Source organism: Micrasema longulum, unplaced genomic scaffold, assembly GCF_059751315.1.
Source record: "Micrasema longulum isolate JH-2025_06_02 unplaced genomic scaffold, ASM5975131v1 h1tg001946l, whole genome shotgun sequence".
In the NCBI taxonomy this organism is placed as follows: domain Eukaryota; kingdom Metazoa; phylum Arthropoda; class Insecta; order Trichoptera; family Brachycentridae; genus Micrasema; species Micrasema longulum.
Window position 1 is genome coordinate 173,294 of NW_028279120.1, and position 16,533 is coordinate 189,826.

At 30.9% G+C, this 16,533-nt stretch overlaps 2 protein-coding genes across 2 annotated transcripts in view; one reads left to right on the top strand and one right to left on the bottom strand.

The window, feature by feature from the left end:
- Nucleotides 1-16,533, bottom strand: part of LOC148273456 (potassium voltage-gated channel protein eag-like) — a gene marked incomplete at its 3' end in the record, with an annotated part of 231,435 nt that overhangs the window by 164,511 nt on the left and 50,391 nt on the right.
- On the top strand, nucleotides 1,811-16,321 carry LOC148273459 (uncharacterized). The gene is made up of 3 exons (XM_088238691.1): nucleotides 1,811-2,126; nucleotides 12,075-12,195; nucleotides 14,935-16,321. The coding sequence occupies exons 1-3, from the start codon at nucleotides 2,033-2,035 to the stop codon at nucleotides 15,071-15,073; spliced, it is 354 nt and encodes a 117-aa protein (XP_088094817.1). The 5' UTR covers nucleotides 1,811-2,032; the 3' UTR covers nucleotides 15,074-16,321.

Genomic DNA, 16,533 nt, shown 5'->3' on the forward strand with positions numbered 1-16,533 from the left:
CACGCGAACCTGACTTAGGAGGACGGAAAGTGCACAGGAGTTAACAGCCGAAAAAGAGGCCTGGAGTATTTTTGTAGGCACCGTATTTAGGGTCCGTCCTTTCGTTTTCTAATCTCAAAGTAAATTATTATTGTGTATGGTTTAAAATAATACCTCATGGGACCCTAGTACATAATCTCGGTAATATATTTTATAGTTTTAGATCCGAAGCCACTTAATAAGTTGTATTATTGAGAATTAATGTAATTCGACCACATTATCATAAAATATGATACTTCAGATTCGACTTCATTCATGAACGAACTTAAAAATAAATAAAATGGAATAAATAAAAACTGGTTTCAAAGCTACACAAGCTTCTTTATCAAGGTATAGTTCACTAGTGAATTAAATCCTATTTTATTTTTACATTGTTTACTAAATATTACATGGAACCTTTATGGGCCTGCCACACACTCGATGAGTGGCATGGGAAGTAGTGAGGAAAGGAGGCAGAGACGTAGTGTGGCAACATTACTCGTCATGCCGCACGTCATGCTCCTCGTCGTGCCCAACGCTCCCTATTTTGTCGGTTTTTTGAGAGCGAGTCAAAGGACCGACAATATGAGTGCGAGTGGGTGGCCACATAATTGCGCGGACGCATTACGCATCGAGCGCTTACACAAGACGCACGCGTCATTTTTGAATGATGTATATTTCTTTGTATGGCATTTTTTTTTACAAAATACGTAAGAGGTGAAACAAAGTATAAAAAAAGGATAATTACATATCAATGAAAAGCATGTTAATAGTAAAAATAGTAATCAAAAATCGAACAAAAGCATGGCCTGTTCGTAGGTATAAAATAAATGTTTATGAACATTTGTTCTTATAATAAAAAAAACATGTAAAATATTTTTCTGTAATATAAGAAAGAGAAAAGAAAATATTCTTTAAAAGGTACTTTTGTATTTTATGGTAATTAAAAAAGGAAATAAAACATATTTTAAAAAAATATATATTCCATTATTCCATATTAATATACATTGATATAATTGGCTGTACTAAAAATTCATAGCGCGCACGCTGTCACAGTTTCATCGTCCATTGTATAGAAAGACAAATGACAAGTGCGGAACGTCGCGATTAATTGCGCGAGTAGAGCAGTGTATGGGTGGGAGGGCAACATATCGGGCGAGAGGGCGGCAGCGCGAGGAGCATGAGCATGAGCAGCGCAATGAGCATAGTGTGGCGGGATTATAAGGATGGAAAGCATAATACGCGATGGGAACGATCTTTTAAACTAGACAGAAGTGAACCAAAGGAAATATAGTTAATCGCTTTTTTAATTTATAAGATTTCCAAGTTCTCTTATTTTATTTTCTGCGTGAAGAACTTTCTGTTTTTATTGAAATTACGATTATTTTCTGTCAGATCGTTTGCAAATTAAGAAAAAATTAATGAATAACTACTGCTTCAAATGTAAATTTTAAAACGAAATTATTGTACTTTGACAAGGGAGCGGACATGGAAAATTATATAGCAACTCTTTGTAATTTCATTCCAGCATTACATAAGTGATAACTACAGCATCCCGTAGGGCTGATTTAATTTATTATATCGATAAATATATGTGACACGTGTTGAGAAAATATTGAGATTCGCTGTTTTAGTCAGCGGTTAATGTGGTGGATTTGAATGCCTAAGTTATGAGCGCGCCAACCGGATCTGTACTAAGAACCGAGAAGATCTCGTATACAAATTTACCGCGAACACAAACAATTTGTGACGTAGGAACTCCGTATTAAATGGAGTTCAAACTCACATAAGTTTCATTCGAGTTTGACATTCGGCCGAAGAAGGACGCACATATACAATTTGTCGACAGTTGGTCGAAACATGTGCCTGCTGCGAGTAACTAATATATATCACAATTATATGTAAAAAAGTGATTTTGATTAATAATATAAAGTTCAACGGTGTTCGTGCTTATTAATTTTTTACCGTTTTGCTTATTTTATTTTTTCATTGTTTCCAATAAACGGTTTTAAAAATGAAGGTTTCTTTAAATATCTGTGCCATTTTTGCTGTCGCTATTATCGGAGTGGAAAGCAGTGTTTATTTCGAAAGAAATACGAAAGACAAATGTAAGTATGATCAATTCTTAAATAAATTTGTGTCATATAATTACAGGAGTAAATATTTTTATTCAGCAAGTTAACAATATCCAACCTAACCAAACCTCATTTTTTTAAACATTGTGAGCAAATGTTTAGGGTCTTTTAAAAGCCCGCTCTAAAGCCTTATTTTAATATGGATTTTAGTAACATTGGAATTCCTTAAACATATTTCAAATGTCAGATGTAATGCAATAAAAATACTAGATTTCGTACTGAGAATGTCCAAAGACTTCGATAGTATACAAACTCTTAAAATTCTTCGCACTGTATTTGTTCTTAATCAAGTGGAGAACTGTACTCAAATATGGTTTCCGTGTTATAAAATACACATTAAACTTATTGAATCAATACAGAGAAGACATTTAAGACACATTAACTAAAAGTTCAATTACCCAAAAAATATGACTAACTATAAAGGATTACAAGCAGGGCTAAAACCACCTTCATCGTATGATAGAAGAGAAATATTTAGTTTAATATGACTGTATAAAATGGTCAACTCTATTAGATTGCCCAGAAATTGAACAATTAATAAGGTTTCATGTACCACAAAGACGTACAAGTCAACAAATGTTATTTATGGAAGAAAACTATCGAATCAACGTTATTAATACCAACGTATTAATTATTATGTAATAATTAATACCAATTATTGTTATTAATTAGTAAATTTTGTTAACATTTTTAACAGAAACGATTCACAAAAAAACGATGCTTAGAATTTCATTTTTAGCTTAAATTTACGTTTTAAAGGTATAAATAAAATTACTTTGTTTTATGAACCACTTTTTTTACTGTCACAACCGACTAGTTTCGGCAACTACACGTTTCCCTCTTTTATTTAAATAATTTTAGTAATCTCATAAATTAAATAATTCGGGGATGGAAGCCTTCCCACCATTGGTGATATATGCTACAATTTGGTGTTTTGAGATAATCAAATAAAACATTATCATAGACTTATAATCTTTATTAAATTAAGATTTAAAATACAAAAAAAGAAGATGCAAATTAATGTTATTCAGGACTGCTAACTTTAACTGGAACTTTTTCAACTAGAAAAATGGATAATATGATGTAGATGCATTCACAGCTCCCCTATTCATACCCTTACCCCACCATAATCACAATTACCCTCTCCTCCATCTTTATCGACACCCATTGTTCACATTTTCTTTTACATACGTATATTTAGTTAGTATATAACCCGAAGAGAGCAATGTGTAGTTGCCGAAACTAGTCGAAACTAGTGTGACAATAAAAAAATTGGTTCATAACACAAAGTAATTTTTAAATTTATTTCAACAGAGAGGGAAAACATTTTTGAGGAGGGAATATTGAAGTATAGGCATTTACAGGGCTTATGACCTGTCACACTGTGTAATATTCACCATTCTGCCCATGTTTGAACATCCACATTTCCTCAACTCTTCCATCTGTTGACTTTTGTGAAGTAAAAGAGCTGAAAACTTTATCACTTGGGTGAGATTTATCCGGCTAAAACCAAATTACCTACTAGGCAACGTTTGAAAAAAAATTAAGTTAATTATAATATTTAGTTTTTTCGTCATTTACGAGTTTATATTGCATCCTGTTTTCCATTTTAATTTTGTTATATAATTATATTTGGTTTATTTAGTTATATGTTTGATTAACATCATGAGTACAAATGTAGTCGGCTAGTATGTATTTTTAATTTTGTATTACTGTGTACAATAAAAGACGGTGAGCCGTGCAGAAAAAAATAAATGAATTAGTTGTTTACTTGTATTACTCGTAAAAAAACATGCATGTTCATAAATAAAAACATGTTTTTACCATAATTGTTCCCTTTCTGCATCTAATGGTGCACAAGCTAATGTATTGGTTCACCAATTGCAGGGTTTATTGATCTTTTTCATGAAGGTTAGATGATTAGTTTCAAGAACCATGAAATATTTCAGTCTAAAAACACATTTTCAAATAAATATTTCAGTCTAAAAACACATTTTCAAATAAATATTTCATCTCAACAAAGGCGGGAATCGAACCTGAGACCTTTTGTGCGTATGAACATGTTTTAATCTGTTATAATGAACTAACTTTAAAATAAGAATACTAAACTATTTTTTTTACAGGCGGGAATCGAACCTGAGACCTTTTGTGCATATGAACATGTTTTAATCTGTTATAATGAACTAACTTTAAAATAAGAATACTCAACTATTTTTTTTACAGTATTATATCGTTACGGATAAATAAATTACAGTTACAATATTTTGAATTTGTCCAAATACTTGTATAAAAATGTAATATCAACAAATTAGGACTAACAATAGACAGACAATTGACATGGACAATTCATATCAACATGTTACAATTTAATTAGCAAAGTGGCGACATTATCGAGTTTTTTTTTTTCAAAAATCAAAAACCTTGTTCCAAAAACGGAAAAAATTCTAATGTATGAAGCATATGTAAAAACTAAAATATGTTACACGCGACTACTATGGAGAACAGGATATCAAAATGACACAAACACAACAACAAAACACAACAAAATAAAATATTAAAGTTAGTATATGACCTTCCCTATCTAACTGCAACTAGAGAACTTTTTAAACGAACTAAGCAATTAATTATAACTGAATATTTTCAACAAGAATCATTAAAATTTATCCATAAATTAGCCACTCATATAATTGTAGACGAAGAACAAAAACTTGTAAAAAAAATGTAGTCAACATGGACATAATACGAGAATATCAGTAAAATATCTTACCCAAAAAACAAGATAAGGACAATCAAGACCAGGGACTGAAATCATACAATAAACTACCAGACAAAACTAAACAAAATACCCAGACAAACTTTTCGAAAGATGTAAAAAATATTATTTTGAACAATAGAGTATGAATAAAAAAGGTTTATATTATTTTTGTAAAATGAATGTTATAATCCGTAAGGGTTGTTAAATAAATTTTCAAATAATAAAAAAAAAAAACAACAGAGATGGAGAACATAAAGTATTTTATTTATATTTGACACTTATTCAATATGCTGTTAAATGGAAATAGAAATTAAAATTGCTTTATAAACAAATATCAACACACAATTTCAAACAGTCAGATGATGCTCTGTCAATGCTTTTTAACTTTTATTATAATTTTCTCATTTATAGATACAAAAAATTGTGTTCTAATATCAGCACTCATTTTTAAACTTTGTGATATCTATCTTTTTCTTCTAATAGCCATTTTTTCAATTAAATATTACATTATTACCCTCACACAGGCCATGCTTTTGTAGAATTTTTTTTGTGTTAATGAAATAGTTTTTTTTAGAATTTGTAACTTATTTATAACTTATGTAAGATGCAAAGAAAAAAATAAATAAAAAATGAAAAATGCGGAATCAATTTCATAAATTCAAAATAATTGTTGTAATCTAAAAATACCCGATTTTTTGTGATACATAATTATATTATATAATGCTCGCTTAGGTGTATTTTTAAATAATACCGAGTACTATTTGAAAAACCACATAAATTATAAACGATCAGCGGAACAACCCAAATGGATTTTAAAGTAGACATTTAATTGAATCTTTTATTATCAGCTTAAAGTATTAAAAGCATATTAAATGTTTATGTCAAATATCTGGCAAATAAATTGATTGAAATCCTCTTGTTGTGTTAAGTGTGAAAAATGATTTAAAATACATTTATAAATGTGTTACTAGTTTGAATTAATTTATAACAGGATGTACATAGTTTACCTGTTAGTGAGAATTATTTAATATTGCGTTAAGTTATAAATATTTCTAGTAATAAAACCTGCTATCTTCCAAGGTGCGTCTGGTTTAACTGAACACTCGAACATCCTTTTATTAATTGGTCAAGGGTATCATAATATTAAATTAATTACCGCATATAATAAATTCTCGCTTTCAATCAAACCACTCATAAAATATTTATGGTCAAATTTTTAATATAATGTAATCAATTATTGATTTTAAAGTGTATTCGCTCTGCTTTGATATCCATATTCGGTATAAAAAAAATATTTGCGTATATATTTTAAAGTATCCAAAAGAGAGAAAATAATTACAGTAAAATCCATATGCTGTAAATTTGTTATGACAAAAAGCGTTAACGGACATAAAAATGAATTTGAATAATAAAATTACACGAATTACATAAATATACGAGGTGTGGCAGAAAAGTAATGAGACTGGCAACACTGCGTTGTTGCCCTTTATAGACCACGTGTATCAGTATCCTCCTATAGCCTAGTGCGAGTTTCAACTCCTTACGTTAACCACGTGATTTTTGTGGCTGCTATTAGTGAAGTTGTGTTTTGGTTGTGTGTCACGCAAAGTGGAACAGCGGAATTTGGAGCAACGTTGTGCCATTAAATTTTGTGTTAAGCTTGGAGAATCGGCCTATGGGGAACATTCTTTATCCCCAGCACAGGTTTTTCGGTGGCACAAATCACTTTTGGAAGGCAGAGAACACGTTGAAGAAGAACATCGTTCAGGGAGGCCTTTAATTTCGAAAACCGACGAAAATATCGAACGTGTAAAAACTCTTGTGAGATCAGACCTTCGGTTAACATTAAGAATGTTGAGTGAACAATTAAATTGTAACCGTTTTACCGTTCATCAAATTTTGACATGAGAAAGATTTGTGCCAAGATGGTGCCAAAAAAACTCACAATTGAGCAGAAGGAGATTCGAAAAAACAAGTGTCTTGATCTTCTTGACAGAATCGCTAATGAGCAAGATTTCTATAGTCGTGTGATCACAGGTGATGAATCATAAATTTTTTAATACGATCATGAGACCAAGAGGCAAAGTGAGGAATGGCACACTGCAAACTCTCCTCGACCAAAGAAAGCTCGAATGTGCAAATTTAAAATCGAATCGATGCTGATTTGTCTTTCAACAGAAGGGGAATCGTCCATAAAGAATTTGTTCCTCCAGGACAAACTGTAAACCAAGTTTTTTTATAAAGACGTCCTCAAAAAACTCAGAAAAGGGGTTATTCCCGTGAGATCAGACATTGCAGGCAAATGGATTCTCCACCATGACAACGCCCCATGTCACACTGCCCTCTCCTTTGCAGAATTTTCGACCTCTAAAGGTATTCCTGTGGTTTCTTAGCCCCTCTATTCACCTGACCTCAGTCTCTGTGACTTCTTCTTTTTCCCTAAACTGAAAAATGTCCTCAAAAGACGTCATTTCGGGACTTAAATACGGACGGGGGAAAAACGAGACGAAAATATTCTAAAGAGTGTAACAGACATGCTAAAGACCATACCGGTTGAAGACTACCAGCGCTGCTACCAACAGTAGGAATAACGTCTCTATCGGTGTGTAGTTGCTCAAGGGAACTAATTTGAAGAGGATAACATTGATGTTTGGAAAAAATAAAAACTTTTGTAAATAAAAAATCTGTCTCATTACTTTTCTGCCACACCTCGTACAAAACCATTTCATTGACATGATAAATGCCTGTTTTCCTTTTTAAATCATGTTTTGATTTTTGTAAATATAAAAAAATAACGGTTGTACTCCAAAGAAAACAAAGTTGTTTTTCAAATGCTAATCACAAGGAAAAAGCTTTTTTTTAAATCATGTATAAATAAACACTAATTAAGTTGTATATAAAAATACATAAAAACAATTTTTCCCTATTACCTACGCTAAATATCTCTATTTAAAAATTAAAAGTAGTAATCAGTTAAAATTTTACGGCAATAAGGAAGTTCATCCGTTTTTTTAAATATTTTATATATGAATAGACCTAAACATTCAACAAATTTTTTTATATCGCTTTATCAGCGCTATGATTTTTTAAAGTTTTTTTTCTGAAATAACTTTTATTCTCGATCAATTCTGCCCATTGATCCATTGACGGCAAGCAAACCGGAAATTTGTCATAACTCTCGTATCATGGGTTGATTCATGTGAACTAGTGCTGTCGTTCAAAATAGTTCGTTTTTATTTAAACATTTTTTATTGTTTATTATTTTAAGAAACTTTTCCGTACAATTTTATACTCTAATTTTTACCCCTTGCAAGAAAACATTTATTGCATCCAATTTTCCGTAGGGCTAAAGCTCCTCATTGTAATGCCTATTTATTACAAAAACAATTGAATAAATAATTAAATATTTTAGTGTCGACGATATTCATTGTCTTTCAAATACCAGCAGGATTTTTTTCAAGTTGAACAAGAAGTGATAAAAAAACGAAACAGTTATTAAATAATTTGCAAACGAAACCTGTTTAGTAAATAAATAATATCCTTACTAGTTATTCGTTACAGAAAACGCATAATTTATTTCTGTGAAACTGTTTCAAAAACTGATTATTTCTTACGTTGCTCGAAACTGTTATTTCTAAAATGGTTTTATGAAACAGTTTAATTTTGAAACGGAAACTACTACTGCAACTTCTTTTTTAATAACCGAAACGCCCATCTCTAGTTGATATATCAATTATTAAGAGCGTCGTTAAAGCAATCACAGATTTTAAAATACTTTTTTGAAAATACAATTTACATCATTCATCACAAAATAAGTATTTATATAAGTAAATTAATATTTTAACCAAACTGTTAATTTAAAGAATTTTCTAGAAGGTAGAATGATTACTCATGAAATCGATTGAAACATATATTTATTGATGATGCATGATGACACTCATCAGCAAAAAAAATCAAACATCAATAAACCTGTAGTCATTAAAATCAATTCACGAAGGCCTACAATACTCGCATCATCATCTGAGTCATTATAAATAAATGAAAAACGTCATACGTACGTTTTTAGACAGTTAATTTGGTTACCTTAATGGAGTAGGGACTGGCGTTACTTCTTCTTCTTCATATATAAATTCCTCTTTACGTGTGATGTTACCGAACTCCTAAACGGTCTAACCGATTTACGCGACATCACGAATGCGCGCGGCGAAAGTGGGACATAGTGGGGGAATTTTTGGATACAGTCTGATGTATTCAAATATGATTCTACATTGTACGCTTCTTCTGGACTATTCTTTATTTTATGAAAACAACGTTACAAAAAAAATGATAAGTAAATATATGAGCTCATTTTATTATGGGTGTTTTCACTATAAATATGAAGATTTAATAAATTAAAACTGATTTAATAAGGGCTATATTTGACTATTGATTTTTTCACGATTGCTTTGCAATTGTGCGATAGCTAATCGGGTAATACTAATAATTATATCGCTCTAACTTGGTTAGCTAAATGAAATTTTGAACAATTAGTCATTAAATGTTTTGCTGGTTAAATTGTTTTTCAATCAGTTCGTTATGTACAAAAACTGTTTTTAATTTTATGTAACGAATCTGCCCTCAACGCTCACCATATAAAGTGGTCAATTGAATGGTTTGGTCTGGTCGGTAATTAAATATATTATAATTAGTTAACAAGAAAGTATTTTTAATTTAATTTAAATTATATTCAAAATTTCTTTTGGTTTTCTGGTCCTTGGAACATTATTTTTTACTCTCAATCAATAACAAATATTTAACTGGTAAAAATGTTATCAGGAATAAACTGATATTGTATATTTTAATATATATATATATATCCCTTGGTTTTTTTTAATTCGCGTATGGATCCCAAAACTCCAATACTTTAAAAGCACTTATATCGATTTCAACAATTTCTTAATATTTCTAGTTTTTTTTAATAAGCTAGTCTGCGTATTGAAAATGATATTTTAGCTACAATTCAATATTGAAATTTCCTTGATCAAAATAATTTTGTTACTCAATTTAGTTGCTGTTTTCAATGAATTTTTACGCCCTATAAGCTTTTACATTTTCTTGCAATACATTTAAGTGCAGCAGTATAACATAAGTATATAAATGAAGTTAAAAGTAACAGTAACTTAAGAAAGTCTAAAAGAAACAATAAGCCCACATAAGTATATGGGTACCAATACAGTAATATATTAAATATATTTTCATATTTAAACATACACACATACATACGAGTAAACATGCATATGTATAAAAAACACACACATTTCTACATTCATATACATATACATACCCACACATACACATAAATCGATTATTAAAATAATTTTTAAAAAGCCCTTCTGGTACCCCACCCTCACGTTATTTGAGGAATTTGATATATTAGATTTAAGGCAATTATATATATCTAGAATAATTAGGTTTGTGAAAGCAAATTATTCTACCAAATCCCAAAAGGAACACTCCCACACCAACAAAAGTCAAACTAAAGGATGGGTCATGGGGTCTACCGCAAACTCTGAATTCGGGCAAAGAAATTTCAGGTTTCTAGGCCCCAAAATATTGCATATGTTACCTGAACATTACAAAATCATGATCCGAATTCAGTTAAATTAATTGTTTAAAAAATGGTTACTGGATTTAGGCAGAGAAAAATCGGAAAACTTACTCAAAAACATTCTAAATTGATAAATGGTATATTTGAATATTGCATACTCAATAATAAATTAACTAGTAGGTAGTCATGTTATTGTTTATTTTTGCATAAAAACGCCTGCCTTTAATAGGTTGTACCTAGTTAGGCAGACTATACATAATCCAGAGGAATCTATTACCTAAGTATGTATGTAGTAGATAAAGAAATTGTATTTTTTGTTAATAAACCATGATTATTTATTCATTTACTATAGAGATACTCAAAAGAAAATAAAGAAATATTTAGGAAAATAGAGCAAATAAAGAATGGTTTTAAGATTTTTTTCAGATTAGTTTATAGCCTTTAGAATATTTTATCAATCATTATATAAAGCCAACGAAATATAGCAATTTCATCATACTCGTTACCTAGCCACTGTAGTCTAGGTATTGGTGAATTGAAATAATAATTATGACTGCCGGGAGATTAAGAAAATAACGTTAGCCGTCGAGTATTTCGAACAGGTATTTTTATGCTGATAATACTAGTTAATTCCGAGACGTCCAATACGCCATTAAAATAAAGTCTTGTTGCAGCTACAAAGAAACTTGTTTCGGGCACTTAAATCTATTTTTTTTTAACAAACAAAATGTGATTTTAACCTAACCTGTAGTTCAATCACAAATAACTATTGACTTGCGAATAAACGACGTAATAACAATTTTTCACCATGGTTGTTTACCGTATTCGCGATCACAATGGAATATCCGGGAACACCTAATATTAAATGTCAAAATATTTACGTTTCCCGACGTATAATCCTGCTGTGCAATCACATATTGTAATTTCACCGGTGTAAATATGGAAAATATTCCAAAACTGCTATATTATTCATTAACTTATTATTTAAACTTCTTAGATTTTCACGGCCGTTAAGATGCACAATAAGTTTTTCTGGGTTATTATGCCGTGTGTCGTTCGTACTCTCTACCGACGTTTCGGATCGCGTTACAGCGTCCATCATCAGGGGATGATGGACGCTGTAACGCGATCTTATTATTTATCGTGCTATTTATTGCATTTAGCCGGTGGTTGGCGAGCCAAATGTCAAGAAAAGCAAACGCCATAGTAATTGTACTTTAATTTTCACTTTTTTGTATTAGATACTCCTTACCATTTTGCAAATGCAATGTATTGTATTATTTTTATAGTAAGCGCTGATTTTTCACCAATGAACTGTATTTATTTACGAGGAAAACAAAAAACAACCCGACTCGAGCGTTGACTTAGAGATTACACACGCGTTGACTTATGACTGCGATAACTTAAGCATGTTCATTATTGTTTACTGTGATCGCTCAAATGCTTAGCATGTTTTTAAGCACGTCGATATTTTTTTATGGTTGAGTTGCTGCTTGTAATTACCACTGTATTTAAGCCTATTGCCCTGATACTGAGCAATAAAACGTTTTCATATGTTTTAATTTATTTATTTTTTCAGTTCAATCGGGAATGTGCTATTCCACGGTATTTCAGACTTCCTTGAAAATCGGAAAATCATATCCAACACCAAACTGCGGGGAAATGTACTGTGATGAAGACTACATTATTTCATATGCCGGGTAAGAAATTTTCCTAATATAAATAAATAAAGTTTATACAGAATTGCACGAACACATTTAATGAGTTATAAAAATGTTTTGTCATTTTCTTTTTTTTTTACTTATTTTAAATAAACGGCAAAAATTGCCTTTCGAATATCTCTTTTCAATCCGTGCCTCATGTCTGAGGATGGTGATTACGCCTGACTCTAGGCATGGCTCGTCTGTAAACAGTCTCCCTCCATCTGGAACGCTCTTGCGCTCTTCTATAGGCATTCGTCGGTGATGATTCTGATAATTCAGTGACTGTGCCGCTTCATCTTGTCGGTTGACGTCCACGCGACCTTGCACCTTCAACACTTTCCAGGAGAATAGTTATCTCCAAACCATCAGAGTTTCCCCTGGAAATATGCCCAAAGAACTGCGGGATTCTTTTCTCGCACATGGGTGTTAGCCTCTCTATTAAGTCCAGCTCCTGGAGTATAGATGTATTCGTACGTCTGGCCGTCCACGGAATCCGCAGCATTTGCCGCCAACACTACATTTTGAAAGCTTCGAGTTCCAGTGTCTAACACTCTACACCTTACATGAACACTGAGAAAACCAAGGCCTTCACCAGTCTCTTTTTGGTGTTAATGGTTATACTGCGATTCTTCCAAATCTTCACCAGCCGACTCATAGCACTTTTGGCAATACCTATACGTCGCCGTATTTCACCTTCACACCCACTGCCATCGCTGATGAGAGAACTTAGATAAATGAAATGTCGACTCTTTCTAAGTTGCGCAGTAAGGATAATGGCGCTACTTTATTAGCTCGATCAATGATCATAAGCTTAGTTTTGCTCATATTCATTGAGAGTCCCAGGTCTGAACTAGTAGCATCTATTCGGTTAATTAGTTCTTTCACATTTAGAATATACATTGAACATTAAAAAAATAAAAAAAATATCTTGAGCATACAAAGAAAACTGGCTAAGTCAGAAGTCTTGTTTGTTGGCAAATCAAGATTGAAGTTTAGCATATTCGCAAACTAATAGTTTTGTTATTTAGTACACGCTTGATTTTAAGTATCTTTTGCTTTACACAGACAAAGGATTAGCAATGTATTGTGCTAGTATGGAAATATTTTGATTTTTTAAATATTTCCCGCAGTAGATGTTCGTAAATTAACTTGATCCGTGTCCAATTATCGAATTTGAAAAAAAAATATGAGTGGATTTGATTTTGTTCAGTAAAAGATAACATTCAGCTCTAAAATTTGGTGAAAAAATGACAAAATTGCAAAAAATCTACTTTTCCAGTTTTTTTTGTATGCTCATATACTTACGAGTGTAAAATAAAAATAATTAAATTGCCTAACTATACCAATAAAAAACATGTAGGTAATTACAAATATTAACTTAAAATATTTTTTAAATATAGGTATGTATGTATACATAAATATAAATTTTAAAGAAATATTTTGAAACAGAGAAAAGTCTAAAAATCATATAGCGAGTTAAAAAAAATAGTTCGACTGTATTTATAACTACCGAGTCCTGAACCAAATATATCAGCCCCTTATACTAATTGTCATATTTGTAGAGCCTAGGGGTAGGCGAGTTGGTTCTAGAATAATTGAATAGTGTATAATGTATTCATTATTACTAGAATTTCCAAATAAACAATTCAGCCGAGTGATATTCGACCGAGAATAGCCCATTTCACACGTATCGTTAATTAGCGTAGATTGATATTTATTTTTGTATATCTTTAAAAGTTATTTTTGAATCCCGCAAAGGGAAATTGAGTTGAGATTATTCGGCCTTATGGTGTACTAGTTAAAGCGTTTGCTTGGCATTATTATAAAAAATAAAACACAATGAATTCAGCCAATGTTTTTTTTTTCATGCCGTGTTGATTTTTGCCGCGGTGTAAATAGGCCAATCACGTGATACCACGCAGTGGACTCGTGGTTTGCACGTGTACAGCAGTATGCTAAACAAAAGATGAATTATTTTAACAAATTAAAATAAATAATATGACGAAACAATTAATATGATCATTACCTCGTGCATCGGGCGGCCTCCGTGGTGTAATGGCCAAGACGTTTGACTCACGCACGAAAGGTTCCGCGTTCGATTCCCGGTGAGAACACAAATATTTAATGTGTTATTTCTCAAGCCTAGATGTTCTGTGCTTTAATTCACCACTGCACTTGGGCCTTTTGGCCTGTTGTGGTACAAAATAAAATATTGAAATAAGTATTTTAAAATATTAGTACGTGTAGATAAGGGCGAATGAATAATTGATCGTTTAGTTTTATTGATAATACTTTCTGCAGAAAACTTCAATTTTTACTTTTACAATTAGTTTTTTATTTATGTATTCAACGGTTTTATTAATTTTTATAGGTTTATTGTTTTAGGTGCTAACTACATAAGGGTTTCAATTGTTAAGTCGGGACTTTTTTGTTACATAAAATAATAATGTTATGTTATTTTATTGGTCGATACAAAAACGGAAATATAAATATTAGAACTGTATTATAAATTGTTTCTAGACACGCTCACCTAAAAGTTTTAAAAATGAGTTATTTGAACTATAAATTGTAATTATTTTCTTTGGCATTTATACATATATATCGAATTGTAATTTAAAAAACAGTTTTAAAGCCTTGATTTACATTTGCGTGTGGTACAAAATAATTGTTAAGTAGTCAAATGCCCATTTTTTATTCGTTCTGCTATAAGTATTGAAGCATTTTTTTGCTTTCCAGATGTATATCAGGATATATTCCTTCAGACTGCGTTGAAACTGAAGAAATGAGATCTCTTCCTTATCCCGATTGCTGTGCTGTCAACTACTGCTACCAAAATACGAAAGAAAACCGGGATGAAGGAAGCCTAATAATCTAATACTTCTCCAGTCAAACAATGGAAATTACTTATTTATAAACCAATATCGTTATATTAAAAACCAACGATCTTCGGAGTTCCACGAAGATGCGACGTGAAATGACAGCTGTTTGAAGAACTTCATTTAACAACATATTACGAATCTAAAGCAATTTTCTTTCCACAAACATTTGCTTCAGTCCTCGATTATTATAAAGATTTTAAATGTATTCAAATGATAATTTGAATTTCTGAAATATGACAGTGGTCTTGGTTTTTATAGAAAATAATAGACTCCGTTGAGATTTCCATGACTTTTTCTGCCTTTTTCTTATCGTAATTAGCCACCATTTGCTCAACAGATAGCTTACGGGGAGTTTCTAGCAATTTGAATTTGCGAGGAATACCTTAATGTATCAAGCCTTTACTATTAGTCTGTAAATGGTTTTTTTTTTATTTATTAAAAAAAAAAGGATTTTGAACAATTTTTTAAAACCAGGTTTGTCAAAATACAATAAAATTCGCGCTGTTAGGTTGAACCATGCAATGAGAATCCTTAATAAAACCCATCGCTTTAAGTGTAAGAATGATGATTTACGTAAAATATAAATATTATATGTATCTTACGATGATGTGAGTCTAAAAAAAACTATTTAATATTGAATGGGAAAATGAGATTTCATTTACTATTTGTACTGATCATCAAAAATAAGTCATGCAAAAATGAATGTCTGAAAAAATTCATATTAATTTCCTTTTTTTTATTAAGTGACAATCTATTGTTAAAGAGAGTATATTTTTAGATTTAATTCATCAAACCCATGATTTCATCACAATTTAATTTGTCATTTACGGTGAACTTCACGATATATTTTAATGTAATTTTCAATGCAATCAACAAAGTGCATAATGATAATCATATTTTTTGTGTGAAAAAGTACAATCATCATTAAAGACATATTTTGTCATGTCAAAAAAACCCAGAAATATTTCAGATAATGTAATTAACATAACTGGTTACATTTGTGAACAATGTAATGTAATTTCCTTATTGTTAAAGTGACCTGAGAATGTAAGATTACAAGTTTAAGTAGCCTTTATTATATTTAATGACCCAGTGACAAAAAGAGTATGAAATATATTTAAACAAAGGGAAAATCATTGTTTTCCGTGTACTGATAATTATAATTTGACAGTGTAATCTAATTCCATAATTAAAAAGTGCATTAACAGAAAATAACTTAACATACATTCATTATTTTGACACAATTCAATTGTTTTTTTCAATATAACTTTAAAGTGACAGAAGAAAATCGAGTAAGGATTTTTTCAATAAATAATATGAATTTGGATATTCAAGGTGATTTGAAAAATATAATTTCTTGATAATTATTTACCAATAAATGCCTAGAATCAATGACGTAATTTGTCCTTCAAAGTTCAGTGCAAAATATTGTCTTTTGTGTTTTTTTTCACCGCCT

Bases quoted from the DNA above. Each gene is read 5' to 3' on its own strand.
- LOC148273459 (XM_088238691.1), top strand. From the start codon at position 2,033: ATGAAGGTTTCTTTAAATATCTGTGCCATTTTTGCTGTCGCTATTATC. The intron at 2,127-12,074 runs GTAAGTATGATC...TTATTTTTTCAG, and splicing joins AAGAAATACGAAAGACAAAT to TTCAATCGGGAATGTGCTAT. The intron at 12,196-14,934 runs GTAAGAAATTTT...TTTGCTTTCCAG, and splicing joins TACATTATTTCATATGCCGG to ATGTATATCAGGATATATTC.